This window comes from Hypanus sabinus, chromosome 18 (assembly GCF_030144855.1).
Source record: "Hypanus sabinus isolate sHypSab1 chromosome 18, sHypSab1.hap1, whole genome shotgun sequence".
In the NCBI taxonomy this organism is placed as follows: domain Eukaryota; kingdom Metazoa; phylum Chordata; class Chondrichthyes; order Myliobatiformes; family Dasyatidae; genus Hypanus; species Hypanus sabinus.
The window spans coordinates 66,052,250-66,078,905 of NC_082723.1; the positions used below are offsets into that span (position 1 = coordinate 66,052,250).

General features: G+C 43.8%; 1 protein-coding gene across 2 annotated transcripts in view; it reads left to right on the forward strand.

The window, feature by feature from the left end:
- Positions 1–18,804, forward strand: part of LOC132407705 (syntaxin-2-like) — an 85,560-nt gene extending 66,756 nt beyond the window's left edge. For both annotated transcript variants that reach the window (XM_059994584.1, XM_059994585.1), the window contains 4 exons: positions 1,168–1,241; positions 7,925–8,062; positions 13,328–13,438; positions 17,304–18,804. In XM_059994584.1, the coding sequence (XP_059850567.1) occupies positions 1,168–1,241; positions 7,925–8,062; positions 13,328–13,438; positions 17,304–17,384 (404 nt within the window). In that variant the 3' untranslated portion in view covers positions 17,385–18,804. The remainder of the gene's footprint in view (positions 1–1,167; positions 1,242–7,924; positions 8,063–13,327; positions 13,439–17,303) is intronic.
- The last annotated feature ends 7,852 nt before the right edge of the window (positions 18,805–26,656 follow it).

Below are 26,656 nucleotides of genomic sequence, written 5' to 3' on the forward strand. Positions count from 1 at the left end.
TCCAAAAATGTACCGGATAGGTTCATTGGTCATTGTAAATTGTGGGTTGCAGGAGCGGCATGGCTTGAAGGCCTGTAAAGATCTACTCCGCGCTGCACCAATTAATAAATAAATGTCTCTGTACTCTTTCAATCTTTCTTAAGTCTTTCCTGTAGGTAGGTGACCAAAACTGCACTTAATACTCCCAAGTTAGGCTTCACCAACATCTTATCCAACTTCAACATAACATCTCAAGTCCTATACTCAGTACATTGATTTATGAAGGCCAGTGTCTCCCTGCGTAAAATCCTGACGCAGGGTGTTGATCCAAAACATCTTCAGCTCCTCATCTTGCTCAGATGCCTCTTGACCCGCTGAGTTCTCTGGGCAGTTACATGTTGCTCCTTGCCTCTGGATTCAGTGCTGGGTGAATGTGGGGAAGCTGTGCTACAAGCCAGTGGTGAATCTATCCACGAGGCCCTCCGATCAGGGTCAATCATGGTTGTTGCATCCTAGCTGTCTGTGTTTGCTACGCAAGCCAGGGCAGTATAATATGGAGAGCAAGCTGTTGCCCATGTAGCTAGCTTACCCTCTCCACGCTGCTGATAATTCCAAAGGAATGGCAGAGACATAGAGTTGCCAACGTGGAATGCCTCAGGGACTAGTTCTGAATGTTTCCTTCAGGGTTTACTCATAGAACCTTCCCCATGACCGGGTATAGCTGCAAGGTAGTGGAGGTTTGGGATCAGCGTTTTCCTTTTAGATGAGCTGGCGACCATGGCTGATGAGTCCCATCTGCCTGAAGCGACTGGTTTTAAGGCACCAGTAACCTGCCTTTGCCCCTTCTGTCAGTAGAAATGTTCCGTTGGGCTTATTGGGTAAGCCACACGTGCAGGCCTGAAGGTGAACTCCAGTATTGAGAGCATTTAATAGTAGTGGGAGCTTATCCCCATTACCACCTCTGCCTATAACAAACTGAAGGAAGGAATCTATGGGTGGGACCATCATTACTTCCGAAGCTTGTTGGGCAGCCATTGGAAGATATTGGACGGGGGCATGGGGTGACTGATTTTGTTGTTCCCTGCTGAAGTATATTGATTTACTCTCAATCACCTGGTGTTTCGTGGAGGGAGAATTGTTCAACAAGGGTCAACAGTCAATGAACTGTTTTCTGCTTTTCCTCAACAGCTGGGAAGACTACCACAGACGATGAGCTGGAAGAGATGCTGGAGAGTGGTAACCCATCTATTTTCACATCCGATGTACGCAGACACCTCCATTGCCCCTACGTTTTGTAGAGAGCACAGTTTAACAACGTGACCCAGTGCTGTGGTCCAGAACCTTACTGCAGAGCTCCTATCTCCTGTTCTCTCCTCCTGCCCCTGCTGGGTACCCTTACCTCTAAACTGAAGGGTTTTGGGTTCAGACCCCACCCTGAGAATTCACAACTTCCTTTGGTCAAACGCTCCCAAGGTAGTCATGGATACAACATGAATATGGGCCATTCAGCTGACCAGAGCAATGCTAACCAGCAACTACTGATCCTGAACTAATCCCAGTATATTCCACCCAGATTAGGACCAGACGGCACAGCATCAGAACGGAAGGATGTCCCTTTAGAACAGAGATATTTCTTTAGCCAGAGGGTGAATCTGATAATTTATTGACACGGACATCTGTGGTTGCCAACTTACTTGCTGCCCGTTATGCCACTGGCTTATAGAATGCTGCATCTCTGGGGCTCCATTCTGGGCTTCCTTCATCATGGCAGTAGCTTCCTCTCGGTTTTCACTACTGTCAGTCCTGCAAGTCCTAAGTGGAGACTCAGGAATACCGTCGCACTCAGATGTGGAAGGGATCTTGATTGCTGTTTCTGTAACAGTTCTGTTTGACCGGTCAGGGTTGTTTGAAAACTTTTTTTTAAATTGCATTTTTAAGTAGTTACAAAGTAAAGTTAGAAAAAAATGTATATAACCCTTCCCCCCCCCCCCCCAACCCCTCCCCCCTAACTGCCCTATAGAAAAAAAAAGAGTGCCTGGTTGTTGGAAGATCTCCACATGCTCCATGGAGTTCGTAATAACTTTAATATATATATTTATTTCTTTCCCCAAATAACCAACTGTTCCATCTTCAGAGCATCTATATATTTAGTCCTGTCTTTTGTAAATAAGGGCTCCAAATTTTCAGAAATGTTTCATATTTATCTCTTAAATTATAAGTATTTTTTTCTAATGGAATGCAGCCATAGATTTCTTTCTTCCAAGAGTCTATACTTAAATATCTATCCGATTTCCAAGTAACTGCAATAGCTGTTTTGGCTACTGCCAGTGCAATTTTTATGAATTCTTTCTGATATTTATTTAGTTTGAGTTTCGGTTTTATCCCTTCAATATCACCTAGTAAGAGTAATATTGGATTATGAGGAAATTGTGTTCCTGTAATTTGTTCCAGTAAAAGTCTTAAATTTGTCCAAAAAGATTGAATTTTAGAGCAAGACCATGTAGAATGTAAAAAAGTACCAGTTTCCTGGTTACATCGGAAACACTGATCCGATAAATTTGGATTTAATTTATTTATTTTTTGTGGTGTAATATATAATTGATGTAGAAAATTATACTGCACTAATCTTAACCGAACATTTATTGTATTCGTCATACTATCAAGACATAGTCTTGACCAATTTGTTTCTTCAATTTTAGTATTCAAATCACTTTCCCATTTTTGTCTTGACTTATGGACTCCTTGTTTAATTGCCTGTTTTTGAATCAAATTATACATACAAGATATAATTTTTTAATATTTCCTTTTTGAATTAAAATTTCTATTTCATTAGATTTCGGCAATAACATTGTTGGACCTAATTTTTCTCTTAAATAAGCCCTTAATTAAAAGTAACAAAATAAAGTGTTATTTGATACTTTATATTTATTCTTTAATTGATCAAATGACATTAATATACCTCCTTCAAAACAATCTCCTATATATCTAATCCCTTTTTGAAACCAATTATATAAAAGTTGATTGTCCATTGTGAAAGGAATGTCTATTTTGAATTAAAGATCTCTTTGCTAATAAAGATTTTTTTGTCTCATCATCAACATTTATCTTATTCCATAAGTCAATCAAATGTTTTAATATAGGAGATTCTTTCTTTTCCCGTATCCATTTAGATTCCCATTTGTATATAAAATCTTCTGGTACGTTTTCTCCTATTTTATCTAGTTCTATTCTAATCCATGCCAGTTTATCTTTCTCGAAAAAGATGCAATAAATCTAGGTTGATTTGCTTTATAATAATTCTTAAAATTTGGAAGTTGTAATCGTCCTAGATCAAATTTCCATGTCAATTTTTCCAATGATATTCTTGACATCTTACCTTTGCAGAGAAATTTCCTCACATATTTGTTTAACTCTTGAAAAAACTTCAGGGGTAATTGTATTGGTAATGATTGAAATAAATATTGTAGTCTAGGGAATATATTCATTTTTATAGTATTTACTCTACCTACTAATGTTATTGGTAATGCCATCCATTTATCAAGATCTTCCTGAATTTTTTTCAAAAGTGGTGAATAATTTAATTTGTATAAGTTTTTTATGTCATTATCAACTCTTATACCTAAATATTTTATACCATTTGCCAGCCATCTAAATTGAGTTATTAATCGACATTGATTGTAATCTCCTTTAGTAAGAGGTAAAATTTCACTTTTATCCCAATTTATTTTATAACCTGATATTTTCCCATATTCTTCTAATCTATAAGATAATTTGCGTAGTGAATGTAATGGATCTGTTAAATAAAGTAGAACATCATCAGCAAATAAGTTAATCTTGTATTCTTCCTGATTAACTCTGAAACCCTTAATATCTGGGTCCATTCTAATTAATTCAGCAAGTGGCTCTATTGCCAACACAAACAAAGCAGGTGATAATGGGCAACCTTGCCTAGTTGATCTTGTTAACTGAAATGATGTTGAAATTTGACCATTTGTCACTACTTTAGCTTTGGAATTAGTATTTAAGGTTTTAATCCATTTTATAAATGATGTTCCTAATCCATATTTTTCCAATACCTTAAATAAAAAATCCCATTCCAATCTATCAAATGCTTTTTCTGCATCTAAAGCAACTGCCACACTCGTTTCCTCCCTCTTTTGCGCTAAATGGATTATACTAAATAACTGGGTTACATTATCTGCCGATTGTCTATTTTTGATAAATCCTGTTTGATCCATATGCACTAATTTTGGTAGGCATTTAGATAATCTATTAGATAAGATTTTTGCTATTATTTTATAATTGGTGTTTAATAACCGGTCAGGGTTGTTAGTCCTGAGCTGAACCCGCCGGTAGACCCTCTTAGTCTGGCCTCTACCCTTTGACCTGTTTGGCACAGGTGACAGTACCAAGAGCCAAGCATAAAGCCTTGACTCCAGCCAGCATAATTCTCCAGGTCATTGAGGCACACAAGCCTCCAAACCACGACAAGGTTGTGGTCCTCTTGGAAACGTGGAGGCCAAGTCATTGTCTAAATAAGTGGAGGTTGATAGGTTCTTGATTAGTCAGTGTGTCAAAGGTTACAGGGAGAAGGCAGGAGAATGGGATTGGGAGGGAAAATAAGTCAGCCATGATAGAATGGTGAAGCAGACTCACTGGGTCAAATGGACTAATTCTGCTGCTACGTCTTATGGTCTAATTTCCTCTGATGCCACCAACACTGGAGAAGTTTATTGGTCAATTAACCTGCAGGACCAAATGATCTTTTGGAGAAGGTAATGAATCTGAGCCTCCACATCCTGTCTGAAGTGGGATTCGGCGACCCCCCCGGCCACAGGCTTGAGGGTGAGAACCCTGTGCTCCATCTTCCTTACATTCATATACCAATCCACCAGTCTCTGAGGTGTTTGCCTGTACCACCACACCAGGCAGTGCATTCCAGATACCCCACACTCTGTGAAAAAAACTTACCCCTCACATCTCGTCTCTCACCTTCAATGCATGCTCTCTGGTATTAGACATTTCAACTCTGGAAACAGATAATCCCTGTCCACTCTATCTCTGCCTCTCATAATCTTATAAACCTCTATCAGATCTTCTCTCACCTCCACCACTCCAGAGAAAACAATTCAAGTTTGTCCAGCCTTGCTTGATAACACATGCCCTCTAAACCAGGCAGCATCCTGGTGAATCTCTTCTGCACCCTCTCCAAAGCCTCAACATCCTTCCTATGGTGGGGTGACTAGATCTGTATGCAGTACTGATGTGGCTTAACCAGAGTTTTAGAAAGTTGACTTTTGAACTCAATGCCTCGACTAATAAAAGCAAGCATTCCATAAGCCTCCTTAACCGCCCTATCGACCTGTGCAGCCACTTCTAAGGAGCAATGAACTTGGATTCCAAGATCTCTGCTCAGCAACACTGTTAAGGATTTTACTCTTTACAGCGTACTGTCTGCTTACATTTGCCCTACTGAGGTGCAACACCTCACATTTATCTGGGTTAATCGTTATCTCCAAATAAATAAATTACAAAATAAATAGAGTGAGACAAAAGAAACAAGGAGATGGTGTTGATGGGTTGATGGATGGTTCAGAAATTTAATGGCAGAGGGAAAGAAACATATTTTATTCAGAGATACAACACGGTAACAGGCTATTCTAGTGTTGCCCAATTATACCCATGTGACCAATTAAACTACTAACCCGTTGGTCTTTGGACCTTGGGAGGAAACCAGAGCGTGCAGAAGAAACCAATGCAGTTACAGGGAAAACGTACAAACTCCTTACAGACAGTGGAGGGGATTGCCCCATTGTTGTCGCTGTAACAGCATTATGCTAATGCTGTACTATCGGATCACCCATAAACTGATCCTGTATTGTTGAGTGTGGGTCTTCAAACTCCTGTACCCTTCGCCAATGTTAGTAACAAGAAGGGGGCATGTCCTCGACGGTGAGGGTGATGGATGCCTTCTTGATGTCCTTGATGGTGGGGTGGGTTTATATGTGACGGAGCTGGCTGTCTACAACCCTCTGCAACCTCTTGGATTCTTGTGCAGCCTCCATACCAGAGTGGTCAGAGTGCTCTGCACCACACCTTTGTGGAAATTTGCTGGAGTCTTTGGTGAAATGCTGTGTTCCTCAAATGTCTAACGAAGTAGAGCTGCTGGCTTGTCGTCTTTGTGATTGCATCAATGTGTTGGGCTCAGGATAAATCCTCGGTGATGTTGATGCCCAGGAACTTAAAACTGCTCACCCTTTCCACTGCTGACTATAATTAAGTTATACTGGACGCTGCTGGCAGTTCTTTTGTCAATGCTTTCATAATTTTATTCTTCTCTGTTAAGCCTCGTTATTCCAAAGAAAAAGCTGAGGCTCTATAAGGCAATAGTCAGACATCTCTGGAGTATTGTGAGCAGATTTGAGCCCCATATCTAAGAATGGGTGTGCTGGCATTAGAGTGAGTCTAGAGGAGATTTACAAGAATGATCCAGGGAATGAAAGGGTTAATGTCTGAGGAGCGCTTGATGGCTCTGGGCCTGTACTTGAGTTTAGAAGAATGAGGGAGTGATCCCATTGAAACCTGTCAATATTGAAAGGCCGGGATAGAGTAGATAAGATAATTTCCTGTAGTGGGGGAATCTAGGCCCAGAGGACACACCTCAGAATAGAAGGATGTCCATTTAGAACAGAGATGAGGAGGAATTTCTTTAGCCAGAGGTGGTGAATCTGTGGAATTCATTACCACAGAAGACTGTGGAGGCCAAGTCATTGGGTATACTTAAAGTGGAGGTTGATAGGTTCTTGATTAGTCAAGGTTATGGGGAGAATGTATCAGCCATGATGGAATGGTGGAGCAGACTCGATAGGCCAGTTTGCATAATTCCACTCCTATGTCTTCTGGTCTAAAACACATTCAGCCTAGCCAGCCACTGCAGTGTGGTGACAACAAGCTACACAACATCTGTAGCTGAACCAGTGTCATTTACACTGTGGGCTTCTGCCTCCGACGACATGGCAGAGCTCTGATCTGCCTGTGGGTGAACTCAAATTGGGTCCTGCACTGTAGCAATGGAAAAGCCAACCTCACCCTGGAATAGCCGGAGGAAGGAAGTCGTTAGAATTCCTGAATGGTGCAGAGTTCATAAACACAAGAGATTCTGCAGATACAGGAAATCCAGAGCAGCACACACAAAATGCCAGAGGAACTCAGCATGTCAGGCAATGTATATGAAATGAGGCCTTTCATCAGGACTGGAAAGGTGGGGGAGGAGTTCGAGCTGACAGGTGAAAGACGAGACCAGGTCAAGGGGAAGGTGGGTGGGGGAAGGAAATGAAGTAAATTGCTGGGAGGTGATTGGTAGACAAGGTAAAGGGTTGGGGAAGAGTAAATCTAATAAGAGAGGAGAGTGGGCCATGGGAGAAAGAGAAAGGGAAGCAGAGGGAGGTGATATAGGTTTGAAGGTGGTAGGTGAGACCAGGTCAGGGGGAAGATAGGTGGATGTGAGGGAGAGAGTTTGAATTGAGAAGCTGAGGAGTGGGAGTAACAGGTAGAAGAGGTAAAGGGCTGAAGAAATAATCTGATAGAAGAGGACAGTGGACTATGGGTGAAAGAGAAGAAAACGAGGGAACCAGAGGGAGGTGATGGGCAGGTGAGGAGGAAAGAAGGGTTGAGAGGATGGTGAATGAAAACAAGAGGAAGAAGGAAGGGAGAAATTACCAGAAGTTAGAGAAATCGATGTTCATGCCATCAGTTGGAGGTACCCAGACAGAATATGAGGTGTTGCTCCTCCAACCTGAGTTTGGCGTCATCATGGCAGTGGAGGAGGCCATGGACTGACATGTCAGAATGGGAACGGGAAGACGAATTGAAATGGGTGGCCACCAAGGGTTCTGTCTTCTGCGGCAGAAGAGCAAAGTCACCTTCTTCGATTGTATCTTCACAGATCATATCAGACACTCAAATCACCCGGCAGGCACTGAACGAGATTGAGTCACGGCACAAGGACATCATGAAGCTGGAAGCAAGTATACGGGAGCTGCACGATATGTTCGTGGACATGGCGATGTTAGTCGAGCAACAGGTGGAGTATCTTTCAGAGTGAAGTGGTCAATCCCACCATTAATTATGCAACTGTTAGCGTGCTTAAGCGTGTTGTCAGCACATATTGAGGAGCAGTGCTCAAATGAACCAATCACTGTAAGGGGGGCATGTCTCAAAGTCAAAACTTATTATCAAAGTGTGTATATGTTACCTTGTACTACCTTGAGATTCATTTTCTTACAAGCATTCACAGGAAAATAAAGACATACAATAGAATTTTATGGAAATCTATAAAGACAGGCAAACAACCGATGTGCAAAAGAAGGCAAACTGCTCAAGTAAAAACTATCGAGAGCATGAGTTGTTAAGATAACTTGAAAGTGAGTCTGTAGGTTGTGGAATCAGTTCAGAGTTGTGGTGAGTGAAGTTATCCATGCTGGTTCCTGGGGGTTAAGGGGTAATAACTGTTCCTGAACCTGGTAGTTGTGAGAAGACAGCATGACCTGGATGGGCGCCCTGATGAAGGATGCTGCTTTCCTGTGGCAGCACCCCATGTAAATGGGCTCAATTGTGGGGAGGGCTTTGCTTGTGATGGACTGGGCTGGATGTTGGTATTTCCTTACCAAGCCGTAATCCAACCAGTCAGGATATTCTCCATTGAGTCCATCTTTAGGAGTTTGTCAGAGTTTTTGATGACATGCAGAACCTATGAAAGCTTCTGAGAAACTCGAGTGTTCACCTAAGACTTCGCTCCTCACCAGCCGTCTCTGCCTTTCAGGAGCTGGCATATGTGCCTTTGCTGTTGGTTCATAATTCAAGATTGAAGATATCTAAGTTAATTTCCAGTAGACAAGTTTAAAGTTCAAAGTACATGGACGTCACCATGTACAACCCTGAGATTCATTTTCTTGTGGGCATTCACAGTAAGCCAGCAACCATAACAGAATAAATGAAGGACTGCACTGACAAGGTGGACAACCAGTTTGCAAAAGACAATCTGAAAATACAAAAGGAAAAAAAATGATAAATAAGCAATCATTATCGAGAATGTGAAATGAAGAATCCTTGAAAGTGAGTCCATTGGTTGTGGGAACAGTTCAGTGATGGGGTGAGTGAAGATAGCCCCTCTTGCTGAGGGGTAATAACTGTTCCTGAACCTGGTGGTGTGAGTCCTGAGGCTCCTGTGCCTTTCTGATGGCTGCAGCGAGAAGCGATTATGATCTGAGTGGTGCAGGTCTCTGATGATGGAGGCTGCATTCCTGCAACAGTGTTTCATGTAGGTGTGCCTAGTGGTCGGGAGGGCACTACCTGTGGTGGACTGGATTGGAGCAGCAACTCTGACGATGATTCATTAAAACCCGTAACCATAGAAACAAGCTCAGCACCCTCCTGATTGCACACACCCAAGCCTTGGATGGTGGGTCTGCGATAATCAGATGCCTGGGAAAGCGAACGTCATGTGTTTATTTTTAATCAGCAATACAGAGTGCAACAGGCCCTTCCAGTCCCCAGAGCCGTGCCACTGAGCAACCCACCGATTTAGCCCTAGCCTCATCGCGGGACAATTTACAGTGACCATTTATCCTCCCAGAAACAAGAGTTGGGGAGTGGTGATAATGGGATTGTTCTGTGGGCCAGGGTAGATTCAGTGGGCAGAATGGCTCTCTACTATCCTGTGAGAAAGTTCAATGTGCATGTCCTACTCCTCCTGTGTAAGACATACCCAGACCAGTCAGGTACATATCCGTATTGGGGAGTTGTTGCTGGCGGACTGATGTGTTAAAGTGTCATGTGTAAACGAGATTTCTCTCTTTTCTTGTGTTAAGTGCTGCTGATGGCCTGTGACTCAGGTAACCACCCCATACACACGATTCCATCGATGGGCATGTTGAATCGCTGTGGTATTTGTCCTGTACGTTGTCAGTGATGCCGCAAGCTCTCACCGGCTCAGCCTGCCTGCACGGACTCAAGACTACCTGAAATATCTGCACTTCCATTCCATAACCATTCCTGGGGCACACCACAAGACTTTCAGAAACAGGAGCAGAATTAGGCCATTCAGCCCATTGAGTTTGCCCAGCCATTCAATCATGGCTGACTTACTATCCCTCTCAACCCCATTCTTCTGCCTTCTTCCCGTAACGTTTGATGCCCTGACTAATCAAGATCCTATCAACCTCTGCTTTAAATACATCCAATGACTTTGCCTCCATAGCCATCTGTGACAACGAATTCCACTGATTCACCACCCTCTGACTATAGAAATCCCTCCATCCATTTTAAATGGATGTTCCTCTATTCTGAGTCTGTGTCCTAGACTCCGACTCCCCCACCATAGGAAACATCCTCTTCACATCCATTCTGTCTAGACTTTACAATATTCAATAGTTTTCAATATGATCCCCCTAGCTGTCCTAAACTCCAGTGAGTACAGGCCCAGAGCCATCAAACACTTCTCATCCATTAACCCTTTCATGACACTGAACTTCCTGGCTTGTGTGGTGCTCCAGTGTACGTTGTGCATCCTGACAAGCTGCGCTGGTAGCTCATTGCTTGTGCCTGTTCGTCAGCCTCGCTGCCATTCCGTCTCTCACTCATGAATCATCTTCATCACCCACCCAGGCTCACCAGTCAAGGCCCGGCCTGAACACGCCGGACACTTCTGTTGACCTTTTCACGCCGTTTTCCCAGAGTTGGAGCCTGGGAACGATGATCAAGGCGACCTGTCAACAGAAGTTGTGGTTTTTATGTTCTTCTGGTGATGAGAGGAAGGACCCTTTTTCTGTGTGGTCTGCTTGAAACAAAGGGACTCCTTCATATCATGTCCATGGATCCCTTAAAGTTACTACTCAAGTTAATAAGCTGAGTGAGAGGGCCTATGGTCTGTTGGCCTTCATAAATTGGGGGATTGAGTTCAAGAGGTGGGAGGTAGTGTTGCAGCTCTATAAAACCCTGGTTAGACTCACACTTAGTGTATTGTGTTTAGTTCTGGTTGCCTCCTTATAGGAAGGGTGTGGAAACTTTAGAGAGGGTGCAGAGGAGATTTACCAGGGTGCTGCCTGGATTAGAGAGGGTGCAGAGGAGATTCACCAGGATGCTGCCTGGATTAGAGAGGGTGCAGAGGAGATTGACCAGGATGCTGCCTGGATTAGAGAGGGTGCAGAGGAGATTCACCAGGATGCTGCCTGGATTGGAGAGGGTGCAGAGGAGATTCACCAGGATGCTGCCTGGATTGGAGAGGGTGCAGAGGAGATTCACCAGGATACTGCCTGGATTGGAGAGGGTGCAGAGGAGATTCACCAGGATGCTGCCTGGATTGGAGAGCGTGTCTGATGAGAAGAGGCTGCATGAACTCGGGCTTTTCTCTTTGGAGTGAAGGATGATGGGAGAACATTTGATAAAGGTGTACTAGATAAAAAGAGGTGTTAATCGAGTGGATAGTGGGAGACTTTTTCCCCAGAAAATGGCTAATACGAGAGGACATCATTTTAAGGTGATGGGAGGGAAGTATGTTGCTGGAGTTAGTTTTTTTTTTACAGAGTATTGGGTGAGTGGAACCAGGAGTGGTGGTAGAGGCAGATACATTAGGAGCATTTAAGAGACTCTTAGACAGGTACATAAATGAAAGGAAAATATTGAAGACTGTGTGGGAGGGAAGGGTTAGACTGATCTTAGAGAAGGTTAAAAAGTCAGCACAACATAGTGGGCTGAAGGGCCTGTACTATGTTCACTGGGTGAGGATAAACCTACCCCTATAGGGGCATCCTCAGTGAGAAAAACCCCGAGACTGTTGGTGATTGAAGCTGTTTCAGTATGTGTAGAGATCTTCTGTAAGGGCTGAAGATTGTTGGGTTCAACGCAAAAGAATGTTCAGTACACGTGGAGATCATTCCTTTTGCAAGGACTGAAAATGGTTGGGTTGATGATGTAGGACTGTTCAGTACATATAGAGGTTGTTCCTTCTGTAAGGACTGAAGATGGTGAGGCTTGGTGATGGAGAATTCAGTACATGTAGAGATTGTTCCTTCTGTAAGGGCTGAAGATGGTGAGGCTCAGTGATGGAGAATTCAGTACATGTAGAGATTGTTCCTTCTGTAAGGGCTGTAGATGGTGAGGCTTGGTGATGGAAAATTCAGTGCATGTAGAGATCGTTCCTTCTGTAAGGGCTGAAGATGGTGAGGCTCAGTGATGGAGAATTCAGTACATGTAGAGATTGTTCCTTCTGTAAGGGCTGTAGATGGTGAGGCTTGGTGATGGAAAATTCAGTGCATGCAGAGATCGTTCCTTCTGTAAGAGCTGAAGATGGTGAGGCTTGGTGATGGAAAATTCAGTGCATGTAGAGATCGTTCCTTCTGTAAGGGCTGAAGATGGTGAGGCTCAGTGATGGAGAATTCAGTACATGTAGAGATCGTTTCTTTTGTAAGGACCGAATATGGTTGGGTTCAGTGATGGAGAATTCAGTACATGTAGAGATCGTTTCTTCTGTAAGGGCTGAAGATGGTGAGGCTTGGTGATGGGGTTGAATTCAGTACACGTAGAGATCGTTCCTTCTGTAAGGGCCGAAGGTGGTTGGGTTCGGTGACAGGAGAATGTTCAGGACATGTAGAGATCATTCCTTCTGTAAGGACTGAAGGTGGTTGGGCTCAATGATGACTTTGTCAGGTCCAAGTCCCTGTCGTGGTCCTGAGAGCTGGATTTTGGAACAGAAATCCTGATGTTCCAGGGAGAGGTTGGCGGATTAGGGAGAGGTTCAGTGGGATTTCTAGGACTGCACAGTGCAGGATCGGGGTGTGGGGGTGTCCTGAGAGGGTTGCCTTGCACTGTGGGTTGGGGGTGCGAATTAGCCGCTATAGCTTCCAGTGTGTTGGTGAGGGTTGGAATCTGGGGGGATTTGATGGAAGTGTGTGGAGAATAAACCAGAATTGGCATAGGATGTTTGGTCAGCAGGGATTGTCTGGACTGAATGGCTATATGACTGTGACTAGTTGAAGGTGAGGAAACGGATGGGGGCTCTCATTATGGAACCTGCAGCATGGTCTGTGCTGCTGAACACAGCCATGGCTGGAAGGTTAAAGCAGAGCCCTCACCCTCACTGCTGCTGAAGTGGTGTGTAGCCTTTCTGTAAGAGGCCAGGCGCAGGCGGGGAGCGAGTAGGGGCTGGTTTGTGCGAGTAGCTCTGGTGAACTGAGTGTTGGGCTCAGGACATCTGTGACACCAGAGTGGGGGTCTTCAGCAATGGTGGAGGGGGGAAGGCAGTGGATGCACACGCTATCTTACAGCGCTTCTTTAACTGCCTCTCTTAAAGGGCGAGATGGTCAACAACATCGAGACCAATGTGGTGAATGCCGTGGAGTACGTCGAGCGGGCGAAGGAAGAGACAAAGAAAGCAATGCGATACCAGAGCAAAGCCCGGCGGGTAGGTCTGTTTCCTGTGTAGCCTGAGCAGAGGTCTCTCAGACCCACTTCCCAGAGCCCTGCTGGTAATTCGGCCCATCCTTCCATTCCTGTCCAATGCCATGTTCAATAACTGTTCCATTCCCAGGATCATTCTCATGAGCCTCCTCTGTACCCTCTCCAATACCAGCACTTCCTTTCTTATAGATAAGGGGCCCATAAAACTTTGTGTAGTCTGAGCAATGCCTTCTAAACCTCAGCATTATGTCCTTGGTTTTGTATTATAGTCCTTGAAATGAATGCTAACATTGGACTTGCTTTCCACACCACTGACTCAACCTGTTAATCAACTAAACATGCCTGTTGGATGAGCTAACAGAGGATGCGCTTGGGACTTTTCTGGGAGCCACTCTTCTCCGGAGTTTCCTGGACCATGTCTTATGCTTTCTCACCCCTGAAATGTTGATGCCCTGAAAGGACCCCAGAACTCTAGCCAGTGTCTAGCTAACTGGTTTATAGAATTCTCTGCTTATTCCATCTTCCTCAAGCCTTACACTTTGCAAAGTGGCAGGACTCCTGAATCAGTTGAAGGGTTCAAGTTCAAGTACCTTGTGCTTCTTTTTCCCCTTCTCTGCCCTCTTTTCTGACTCCTCATCTTTTTCTCTCCAGTCCTGATGAAGGGTCTCGGGCCGAAACATCGACTGTACTCTTTTCATTGGATGCTACCTGATCTGCTGAGTTCCTCCAGCATGTTGTGTGTGTTACTTGGATTTCCGGCATCTGCAGATCTTCTCAGCTTCCAAGTTTATTGTTGTCTGACTGTACGTGTACACTCAAACGAAACAATGTTCCTCCAGACCACAGTGTAGCCATAAAACATATCACACACAGCAAATAAACAAAAATATTACTATAAACAATAAAATATAATTCAAAATGCAACGCAGGTAAACGGTAAGCAGCTTGCTGTCCTGGTGACAGGACCTCGGTGGGCCGTGTATTCATTGGGTTGTGTAGAGGGACGCTATACACGTGTTCGTCGACTGGCCTTTGCCTCAGTCAGCTCTCTCCGTACTAGTCCTGCTGTAGCTTCCAAACTATCTCTGCCACACTCCAGCCCAACCCAGCTCAGCACCAGTCTGTTTTCCTTAGGACTTGTCTTTGTCTTTGTCAGTTCTTGTGTCCTTTGCCAACGGGAGCAGTACGGTAGTGTAAATCTGATGGAATTCATTGCCATGGATGGTTGTGGAGGCTAGGTCATTGAGAATATTTAAAGCAGAGGTTGATAGGTTCATGATTAGTCAGGGCGTCAAAGGTTACAGGAAGAAGACAGGAGAATGGGGTAGAGTGGGATAGTAAGTCCGCCATGATGGAATAGTGGAGCAGACATGAAGGGCCGAATGGACTCATTCTGCTCTTGGGTCTAATAGTAATGCTTTACAGTGCCAGGAATTGGAAGATAGGATTCAGTTCCCACCAAGTCTGAACATTCTCCCTGTGACTGTGTGCATTTCCTCTGGGTTCTCCGGTTTCCCCCCACATTCTAAAGACATATGGGTTAGGGTTGCTAAGTTTTGGGTGTGTTATGTTGGCATTAGAACATGGCAACACTAGTGGTTGCCATTGTTGGTTGGTTGGCAACACAACCAACACATCCTCAGACTGTTTTGGTTGGTGATGCGAGAGATGCATTTCACTGTATGTTTTCATGTACATGCGACAAATACATCTGATCTTAAACTTTATATAAATGTATATAAATTAAAGTGAACTGTATCAAAAGCTTGGCTAGTACTGTTACAACTCAGACATTTTTAGGATTTTGGGTCACAGGTTCATATTACATGTTCACCATTTCGAGCCTGATTTTCAAGTCGTAACTTACCAAAAAATCTGTTTTCATAAGTTGTGCAAACTTTTCTGAAAGATAATGTGCTTCTCCTGTAAAGAAAAGATCAAACCTGAGAATTGGGAGAGACTTTGTCGATGTTAAGTGTGAGGGGACAGTGCTGATCAGGTCATTGCACCTGTTCCTCTCCCAATCTCTGGAATGGAGCCCTGGGACCTCCAGTCCTCACTTGAGGTGGTTGGTTAACCATCCTAGTTGGAAGAAGACCTCCCAATTTGCCAAATTAGGGTGAGAGTTAGTGTGTAGCTTGAGATCTAATCTTAGTTGATAGGTCGACAGTGCAGAGCTCCCTCAACTGTGTGATTTCTCTCTTGTAGATAAGACACTCAGACGGGCTCTGTCTGCTGCCCTAGGGAGCACCAATAATCCCAAGTTCAAGTTTATTGTTATCTGACTATACATGTATACAATTATGCGAAATAATGTCCCTCTGGACCATGGTACACTCTCATAACATGTATCTCACATATAACACATAGACCAAAATATTAAATATAATTCAAAGTGCATAGCACAGGTAAACAGTAAAGAGGTCCACCCACTAACCCAATTCCTCAACACCCCCAATATCAGTTCCTGCCTAGTGTCACATTATGGACATAAAATTATTCTATGCATACAGTATTGTGCAAAAGCTATATGTATAGCAAGACCTTTGCTATAAGCGTTCGGCACTGACTAGAAAGGCCAAGATGGCCTGTTCCATGCTGTAATTTTTATATGGTTTGCACAGTAATGTAATTTTATGTATTACACTGTACAGCTTCTGCAAAAAAACACATTTCATGACATACATGAGTGATGATAAACCTGATTCTGATCTGGGTCTCTATTGTGGACTGAGAGTGGGAAGGGGGCAGGGAGAGGGGAATCATGGTTGGGAAAAGGGGAAGGGAGAGGGGAGAGGGGAGGGAGTGGGAAGCACCAGAGAGACGCTCTGTAATGATCAATAAACCAATTGTTTAGAATGAAATGACCTTGCCTGGTGTCTCAGGGCTGGATGTGTCTGCACGTGCACCACCCCCACCCTGACACTCCTTCTCTACCTCCAGTCCCCACCCCTCCCACGGCACTCCAACCTCACCATTCTCAATATCCTTTGGTCCCACCAGTTTTACAAACCCACTCTCCATCTCTCCACTCCACATTGATAAACAGAATCAGGTTTAATATTAATGGATTATGCCATGAAATTTGCTGACTTTATGGCAACAGTATATTACAATATGTAATAAAATTAAAAAAAAACACATATGTATCTGTGTGTGTGTGTGTAAAATATGTAGTGAGGTGGTGTTCATGGGCTCATTGTCCATCCAGAAATCTGATGGCAGAGGGGAAGAAGCTGTCCCTGAATCGTTGAGTGTGTGTCTTCAGGCTCCTGTACCTCCTCCCTGATGAGCAATGAGAAGAGGGCATGTCCTGGGTGATGGGGTCCTTAATGATGGATGCTGCCCTTTAAAGGGATCACTCCTTGAAGATGTCCTGGACAAATACAGTATGGTGAAAAAGTCTTAGGCACCCTAGCTATATATATGTGCCTAAGTCTTTTGCACAGAACCATATAAGCTATCTTATGTATTTATATTGTGGTTTTATTATTATTGTGTTTTTTCTGTCCTGTATCGGATCTGGAGTAACAATTATTTCGTTCTCATTTATACTGGTGTACTGGGAGTGACATTAAATAATCTTGAATCTTCTAAACACACAAAATTCTGCAGATGCTGGAACATGCACAAAATGCTGGAGGAACTCAGTAGGTCAGGCAGCATCTATGGAAGTGAATAAAGAGTCGTTGTTTTGGGCCAAGACACTTCTTCAGGACTAGAAAGGAAGGGGGCTTGAATCTTCGAACTTCGTGCTATCCGTCCTGTTTCAAAACTGGCTTTCTCTTTTCTAAACATATGATGTGCCATTGAAGAGTTGTCAGTCTTGTGAGGTGCCAGTAATAATTCTGTGCTCTTTTCTCTTGCAGAAAATGTTCCTCATCATAATTTGTGTCGTAGTCCTGATAGCAGTTGTTGCAATTATCATCGGACTGTCGGTGGGTACATAGCGACCCTGCCCTGGGGCCGGCTCCAGCCCCGTTCTGCAGAACTCCCTCTGCCAATGCCACGCTGGCCCAGCCTCCCCATGCTGCTGCGGTCTTGGTGAAGTGAGGACACAACTAAACGCGTGGAGAGTTGCTTGTGAGATGGTTAAAGCCAAAGCCGTTACTGCCATTAATTGACTAGTTTGTACAATACTCGAGCATTTTTTATATATATCATTTCAATATTTTTTTAAGTTAATGATTTGGAGACTGTTTACAAGATAAACGCTCTGTTGATTTTGCGGTGCTCAGCTTGCAGTTGCCACTTGAGGAAAGCCTGAACAAAGTTGAGTTAGTTTGCACTGCACCCACATGGACAGTGGCATGTCAGTTCCCTTCCCCACCTTGTGGGGACAGCAAGACAAAACACTCCAAGCACACACATGCATGTGAGAAACACTCTTACACTCCAGTAACCAGGGCTGTGTTATCCCTCCCTCCTCCCCTCTCTCCCTCCCTCCTTTTCTCCCTGCCCCTCTCATGCTTGTCATTCCTCCATCCCCTGCAGAGACACACACACCATGTGCACACCAGTTGAAAACCCACGCGCGTAACATAGAGAACACCTTGCCAGTGTCCTGAAACAACAGAGCCCGTGGGCTCACAACACAACGTGCTCCACTGAAATATCTTTCTTGCCTGAGGACTCCCGGTGATGTGCAAGAAGAGTTGACGGTGGGAGCTGAGACTGTTACTGATTGTTGAGTCTTTTGACTCGAATGGGCATCCCCTCCTATGGCAGCAAGGCATCATTGCACTTTGTATGTGGAGAAACTCGAACAAGCATCAGGAATAATTGTATTTCATAAATTCTACTCCAGCTCGTGATGACACAGATTGAAGGAAAAGCCGTTGTGATAGATTCCTTGTGCATTAACAGCTTGTTAAACCCTCAGCTTTAGATTAGGAGAAAATATCACTCATCTTGCAATACCTGTTGTAGTCAGATTAAATGTTTAAATGTGTATTACGTTAAGTTTTAAAGACTTTGCACAATTGTTTTAAAAGATTACAAAAGAAACTCGTGACTTTTTAAACTCTCTTGAAAATATAACATTTACTGCTTTGCTAATCACTAAATGTGAGCATTAATATAAACTCACTATGCAAATCCAATTAAATTATTGTAAGAATATAGAAACTTGGAGACAGGTGCTGAGTCATGTTACACATTCACCACTTCACACCTGTTTTCAAGTTGTAACTTTCCAAAAAAAATTCTGAAGTGTAGACTTTTCTGAAAGAAGAAAAGATCAAATCTGAGAATTGAGAAAGATGTTAAGGCATTGTGTTGCGTTACAATTTGGGAATGTAAATTATGTTTAAATTTCAGAATAAATGAATATCATAGTTATGGCTAAGAAACTTGCTGTGGGCTGTGTTGAATGTGTCTGCAACCGGAGGGGTTTCTGGAGCGGAGGAGAAATGAAAGTGAAGGTGGAGCAGATGTGTTCACTACCATCAGATGCTTTGTTTTTACAGAGAATACAGAACTTTTTGTCTGAATTGGTGACCAGAGGACATGAGGTAGAGGGGCCAGAAAAAGAGATTTGGATTTTCTTCTGAAACGTCCACAAAAAGGATTCAAAAAGAATCAAAGCACATTTATTATCAAAGAATGTATAAATTATACCCCTTGGAATTTGCCTGCTTACAGGCAGCCACAAAGCAAGAAACCGAATAAGCCAATTTAAAAAAGACAAAAAAATCTCTGAAGAGAGAGAGAGAGAGAGAAAAGCACACACACACACATCGTGCGAGCCAGCAGGATCCTAACCCAGACTGAGTCCCACATCTGCTCCTGGATCATCTGGAGTAGGCTCAAGTCTTGGTCCCAGTTCCTTCCACCAGCAGGGCAAAACGCACAGCAGCTGAATCAATTCGCAGCCTCAGAGCCACGGAGAAAGAAGTGAGCATTCGCTGGAGAGCGAGTGAAATTAGCCCAGCCCTCGCCTCCATGCCTGACACTCAGGCTTGCAGTCTATCTGAGCTGACAAACACCGTGTAGTACCACGTTCCAGACCTGGATCCAGATGCCCCGACACACTTGGGCTGCACAGCTTGATGCCTTTCTTGATCTCACCAAATCGGCTTAGGACTTGGACTGATCCAACCATGCATTCAAGTTAAGTGAACGGGCATCGAAACTCTTCCCCATTGACTCCTCTCCAAATCACTCCATCTCTGGCAGTGATACAAATTCTGTACGGTACCCCGGCTTGAACACATTGCGTCTGGCAATATCCCAGTACGTTCATCCCCTGAACCAGCCTTGCCTCCACCTGCCTCCTCACTGTGATGATAATTCACCACAATTTGCTTCAGAAAAGATATGTAATGTTATTAGTCGATTCTCTTGCCTTATGATGTACTAGTAAGCTTTGGCACATCTTTGGTAGCACCATCTTAAACCGGAGGTCCTGAAGAGAAAATTTAGGGTGCTAGGTAGAAAGTTGAAAAGCAGGGACTGCCAGGGTAGTAATCTCTGGATTGCTGCCTGTCCTACACACTGGTGAAGGCAAGGATAGGATGTTTGACAGATGAATGTGTGGCTGACGAACTGGGGCAGGGGGCATGGTTTCAGATTTTTGGATCATTTGGGTCTCTTCTGGGAGAAGTACAACCTCTACAGCAAGGGCTGAGTTACAACCAAACTTGAGGGGACCAGTATCCTTGCGCGCAGGTTTTCTAGCATTGTTTGGGATGATTTAAATAATTTGGCAGGGGGAAGGGAGCCAGAGTGATAGTGCTGAGCATGTGGCAATTGGTTTAAGACAAGAGGCAGTGCGGAGTGAAATTATCAGGAAGGACAGGCAGATGATAGGGCAAAATTGCAGTCAGTGGAATGAGTTGCAGTGTTACGGGGGGGGGGGCAAAATCAAAAAAGGTGATGAATACAGGACTGAAGGAGTTACATTTGACTGCACGCAGTATATGGAATAAGGTCGATGATCTTGTAGCGCAGTTAGACACGAGCAGTAATGACATGGGCATCACTGTGTCGAGGCTGAAAGATTATCATAATTGGGAGCTTGATGCACATTGTATTGCAAGGACAAGCAGGTAGGCAGAGGGGGTGGGATGCCTGTGCTGATAAAACATGAAACCAGAAAGATGCAGAATCCTTGTGGCTAGAGTTAACAAACTACAAGGGTTAAAAGTACCCTGATGGGAGTTATATGGAGACCACCGAATGGTAGCCAGGATGTGGGGTACTAATTACAATGGGAGTTAGCAAAGGCATGTAATAAGGCAACATTACAATAATCCGGGGGGTTTCAATATGCAGATAGATAGGAAAATGAGGTTTGTACTGGATCCCAAAAGAGAGAATGCCTACAGGATGGCTTGTGGCTGAGCCCACTGGGGGTGGGCTAGTCTGAATTGGGTATTGTGTAAAGAATCAGATTTGATTAGGGAGCTTAAGGTAAAGGAACCCTTAGGAACCAGTGATCATAATGTGATAGAATTCACCCTGCAATTTGAGGAGAATCTAAAGTCAGGAGTAGCGGTATTACAGTGGAGTAAAGAGAATTACAAAAGTATGAGAGAGGAGCTGGCCAATGTTGATTGGAAGAAAACTCTGGCAGGCATGACAGCAGAGCAGCAACAGTGGTAGTTTCTGGGAGAAATTTGGAAAATGCAGGACGGTTATAGAAACATAGAAAATAGGTGCAGGAGTAGCCCATTCAGCCCTTCGAGCCTGCACTGCCATTCAGTATGATCATGGCTGATCATCCAACTCAGAACCCTGTACCTGCTTTCACTCCATATCCCCGATCCCTTCAGCCACAAGGGCCATATCTAACTTCCTCTTAAATATAGCCAATGAACCAGCCTCAACTGTTTCCTGTGGCAGAGAGTTCCACAGATTCACCACTCTCTGTGTGAAGAAGTTTTTCCTCATCTCAGTCCTAAAAGGCTTACCCTTTATCCTTAAACTGTGACCCCTCGTTCTGGACTTCCCTAACATCGAAAACAATCTTCCTGCATCTAGCCTGTCCAATCCCTTTAGAATTTTATACATTTCAATAAGATCCCCCCCAATCTTCTAAATTCCAGTGAGTATAAGCCTAGTCGATCCAGTCTTTCTTCATATGAAAGTCCTGCCATCCCAGGAATCAATCTGGTGAACCTTCTCTGTACTCCCTCTATTGCAAGAATGAATTTCCTCAGATTAGGGGACCAAAACTGCACACAATATTCTAGGTGCAGTCTCACCAAGGCCTTGTACAACTGCAGTAGAACCTCCCTGCTCCTGTACTCAAATCCTGTTGCTATGAATGCCAACATACCATTTGCCTTTTACCACCACCTGCTGTACCTGCATGCCCACCTTCAATGACACTCAGGTCTCGTTGCACCTTCTCTTTTCCTAATCGGCCACCGTTCAGATAATAATCTGTTTTCCTGTTCTTGCAACCAAAGTGGATAACCTCACATTTATCCACATTAAGTTGCATCTGCCATGAATTTGCCCACTCACCTAACCTATCCAAGTCACCCTGCATCCTTTTAGCATCCTCCTCACAGCTAACACTGCTGCCCAGCTTTGTGTCATTCACAAACTTGGAGATGCTGCATTTAATTCCCTCGTCTAAATCATTAATATATATTGTAAACAACTGGGGTCCCAGCACTGAGCCTTGCGGTACCCCACCTGCCATTCTGAAAAGGTCCTGTTTACTCCCACTCTTTGCTTCCTGTCTGCCAACCAATTCTCTATCCACATCAATACCATACCCCCAATACCGTGTGCCTTAAGTTTGCACACTAATCTCCTGTGTGGGACCTTGTCAAAAGCCTTTTGAAAATATAAATAAACCACATCCACTGGCTCTCCCCATCCACTCTACTAGTTACATCTTCAGAAAATTCTATAAGATTCGTCAGACATATGTTCCAAAGAAGTATTCTACAGGCAGAATGATGCAACTGTGGCTGACAGGGCGAGTCAAAGCCAACATAAAAGCAAAAGAGAGGGCATGTAATAGATAGTGGGAAGTTAGAGACTGGGAAGCTTTTAAAAACCAAAAGAAAGCAACTAAAGTCATAAAAAGAAAAGATGAAATAAGAAGGTAAGCTAGCCAATAATATCAAAGAGGATACCAAAAAATTTTCCAGGTATGCAGAGAGGCGAGAGAGTGGATATTGGACCAAAAGTAAAATGGTACAGGAGAGGTAGTAAGGGGAACAAGGAAATGGCAGATGAACTGAATAAGTATTTTGCATCAGTCTTTGTTGTAGAAGCTAGCAGTATGCCAGAATATCAGGGCCAGGTCTATTTATTGAAGGTGGCATCCATCATTAAGGACCTTCCATCACCCAGGACATGCCCTCTTCTCATTGTTACCATCGGGGAGGAGGTACAGGAGCCCGAAGACACACACTCAATGATTCAGGAACAGCTTCTTCCCCACCACCACCAGATATCTGAATGGACTTTGAATCCATGAACACTACCTCACTTTTTTTTCCTTTTTGTTCTCTATATGTAAATATAGCAAGGGCACCCTAACAGGCACTGGGGACAAACTCAATGAGGGCACCTCGCGGGCTATTGGCACTGAGGCAACTTCAAAGTCAGTCAAAGTACACGTCTGTCATCATATTGCACCCTGAGATTCATTTTCTTGCAGGCATTTACAGGTAAATAAAGAAATACAATAGAATTTATGAAAAACTATACATAAATAAAGGCTTACAAACAACCAATGTGCAAAAGAAGACAAAATATGTCTGTAGGTTGTGGAATCAGTTCAGAGTGAAATTGTTCACTTTGGTTCAGGAACCTAATGGCTGTAGGGTGATAACCATTCCTGAATTGGGTGGTGTGGGACCTAACATTCCTTCATCTCCTGGGCAATGGTAGGAAGTTCACAGTTTACTCTATCTGAAGTTCATACTCAGGTGATCAGCATTCGAAGTCTGTCTCCAGTGTTTAGAATGTGCTCCTATCACTGCTGTGTCCATATCTTCCGTCAAACTGTTGCCCATGGCAACAGAACCACTTCCTGGCCTCCTGCCATTCACATTTCTCTACCCCACGGGCTTCTGCTAACCTCTCACCTTGTAGATTGTAAGCTCACACAAAATTAGACACATGAGTTCAAGCACAACAGCAGCAAGTCAAGCCCGTGATCTCATGCCACAGGCAAAATTTAAATGTCAAGATGTTTTGTGAAACGTATATTAAACCTTTAGTTAGACAGTGATTGTGGTCAGTGCCTGTGGGGCATTGCAGGAAGGACTGCAGAAAATAAAAGATTTTACTACAATAATGTATATGGGAAGATCACAGTGGAGAGGCAAGTGAAAGAGAAAAAAAGAGGGAGAACGAGAGAAAGGGAGAAAGAAGCAGGGGAGAGAGAGTGAAAGAGAAAAGGAGATTGATAGCGAAAGGCAGAGAGAGAGAGCGAGAGAATGAAAGGTACAGGAGAAAGAATAAACTCGAGATTCAGCTGATGCTGGACTAATCCAAAGTATTTCCAGTAAAATCTTCTGGAATGATAGTAGCGCGTGCAAGCACAGCAGCCTCTCAGGGGCCAACCAAAGGTGCTTTCCTCTTTGTAAAGTTAATTTTTTATGATCCAAAGTCAATTCAACTCCAAGAACATTAGGTATTGCAGGGCTACTCCATCAGTGAGCTGCTCGTTGATCAGAGTGACTGGAATGGTGTCGGCCGGAGAGGGAGGAGACGATCGGGTTATGAGAGGTGGTGGTCAGGATATTGGAGAACTCACCTGGCTGCTGTCTGCTACTCGCAGACATTGAAGTTGGAGCAGTATAACGGTGGGAAATTATCTCCGACATTTCACCTGTGATCACAAGACTCTGTTGGACATTGATAAGTAAGTTGCCCAAACCTGCTACCCTTATTTAGTGATGGGACAGGTGACATGGAGGCTGTGTAGCCTTGGTTGTAGCAAGGACTGGGCCTCAAGCCTCGGGCTTGCCTGCTACTGCAGACCAAGTCAGCATGGTGGCTGTGCTCGGCTGGGGCCTGGTCCCTCTCATCAGTGCTGCCCTCCTGTGTTCACACAGTGATATGACAGGCTGTTTTGCACTGCTGTCAGACTTGCCATCAATTGGCGGACAATGTTGCCCAGGGTATTGGACTAAATATATATTTTTTCTGAGTGAATGTGCTGCATTGCTCGCTACTTTGAATGCTACTCACTATCCTGAATGTTTTGCATCTTGGTCCCAGAGGAATGCTGTTTCATTCAGTTGTATCTATGTATGCTTAAAAAAATAATTTGATTTGATTTGATAACCAACACAAAATGCTGGAGGAACTCAGCACATCAGGCAGCATCTATAGAAATGAATAAACAGTTCATGTTTTGGCCTGAGACCCTTCAGGACTGAAAAGGAAGGGAGGGCAGAAGCCCGAATGTTGGGGGAAGGGATGGAGTATATACTGGCAGATGATAGGTAAGGCATCCACCCCAACCATCCCCATCCCCGACACAACCCAAGCCCAATTCAACCCTACTATACCCCTGTACGTACCCGTAACGGTTTAAACGAACCAGCAGCAATAGCCCACACCTGGAATCTGGTTTTGCTGTTAAAGCCACTATCTTTATTAGTATCTACTTAATATAACAACTTAAACAAGAATAATCAAAAGTTAATTGGGGAAGGGCAAATTATGATGCTATAAGGCTGGAACTTGTGGGTGTGAATTGGAATGATGTTCTCGCAGGGAAATATACTATGGACATGAGGTCGATGTTTAAGGATCTCTTGCAGGATGTTAGGGATAAATTTGTCCCGGTGAGGAAGATAAAGAATGGTAGGGTGAAGGAACCATGGGTGACAAGTGAAGTGGAAAATCTAGTCAGGTGGAAGAAGGCAGCATACATGAGGTTTAGGAAGCAAGGATCAGATGGGTCTACTGAGGAATATAGGGTAGCAAGAAAGGAGCTTAAGAAGGGGCTGAGAAGAGCAAGAATGGGGCATGAGAAGGCCTTGGCGAGTAAGGTAAAGGAAAACCCCAAGGCATTCTTCAATTATGTGAAGAACAAAAGGATGACAGGAGTGAAGGTAGGACCGATTAGAGATAGAAGTGGGAAGATGTGCCTAGAGCGGGGGTCGGCAACCTGCGGCTCCCGAGCCATTTGTGGCTCTTTCACCTCTGTGCTGCGGCTCCCTGTGGCTTTGGGAAATAATTGGTCAGTATTTAATTAAAATGTATTTTATGTTAGTTTGTTAGCTTTTGAAATGTAATTCTAAATTTGAAGATTATGGTGATCTTGTACAATGTAAGTGTGGCGACACATTTTCTGACACATCCGAAACGGCTCTCAATTAGCCAGCATTCCGGCTAAGGGAGATTGCCTACGGGGGTTTGTGAGTACGTGTCTTTTGCAGCATCTGCGTCCATGGGGGCTGGGTTGAGGGAGGCTTAGAAGCAAGGCTGTTTAGTTCGAATAAAGTTCTTCGACTGCAGTTTACTGACTGCCTGAACACACCGCTGCAACGTGTTTTTATCGCTATTAATATACGTCACCACTGCCAATACCTGACACCCGCCAGTGCGCGATTTCTTTAATTTTTCGATCCAAGGTAAGCCAACTATGGAGAATTCTAAAAAAAGAAAAGTGACTGAAGAAAACAGAACGTTTAATGATACGTGGACAGATTCATTTGCTTTCACTGTTGACGAGACTGGTTTACCGGTATGCTTAATATGCAATGAGAAACTAGCAAACAACAAAAAGTCAAATGTCGCAAGGCATTTCCAGAGTAAACACGCAGCCTTTGCTCAAAAATATCCGGATGGAGATGAGAGAAAAAAAGCCGTTTCGGAACTGATGCGGAAGGTTGATCTGAGCAAAAATCATTTCCAGAAATGGATGAAGTCAGGAAAATCAACGACATACGCCAGTTATATTGCCGCTCAGGAAATAGTCAGGCACGGGAAGCAGTTTACAGATGGTGAATATATAAAAGAATCTTTCATTAAGATTTCAGAACATCTATTCACGGACTTTAAAAACAAGAGTGAAATTGTGCAGAAAATCAGGGATATGCCCCTCTCTGCAAAGACTGTCAAAGACAGAACCATAAAAATGGCAGAAGACATCACAAGACAGCAAATTAAAGACATCAATTCAGCTGTGGCCTACTCGATTGCCTGTGACGAGTCTAAAGACAAAGGCGATATTGAACAAATAGCGTTGTTCTGCCGGTATGTAAACTCTGCCGGGCCACAGGAAGAACTGATT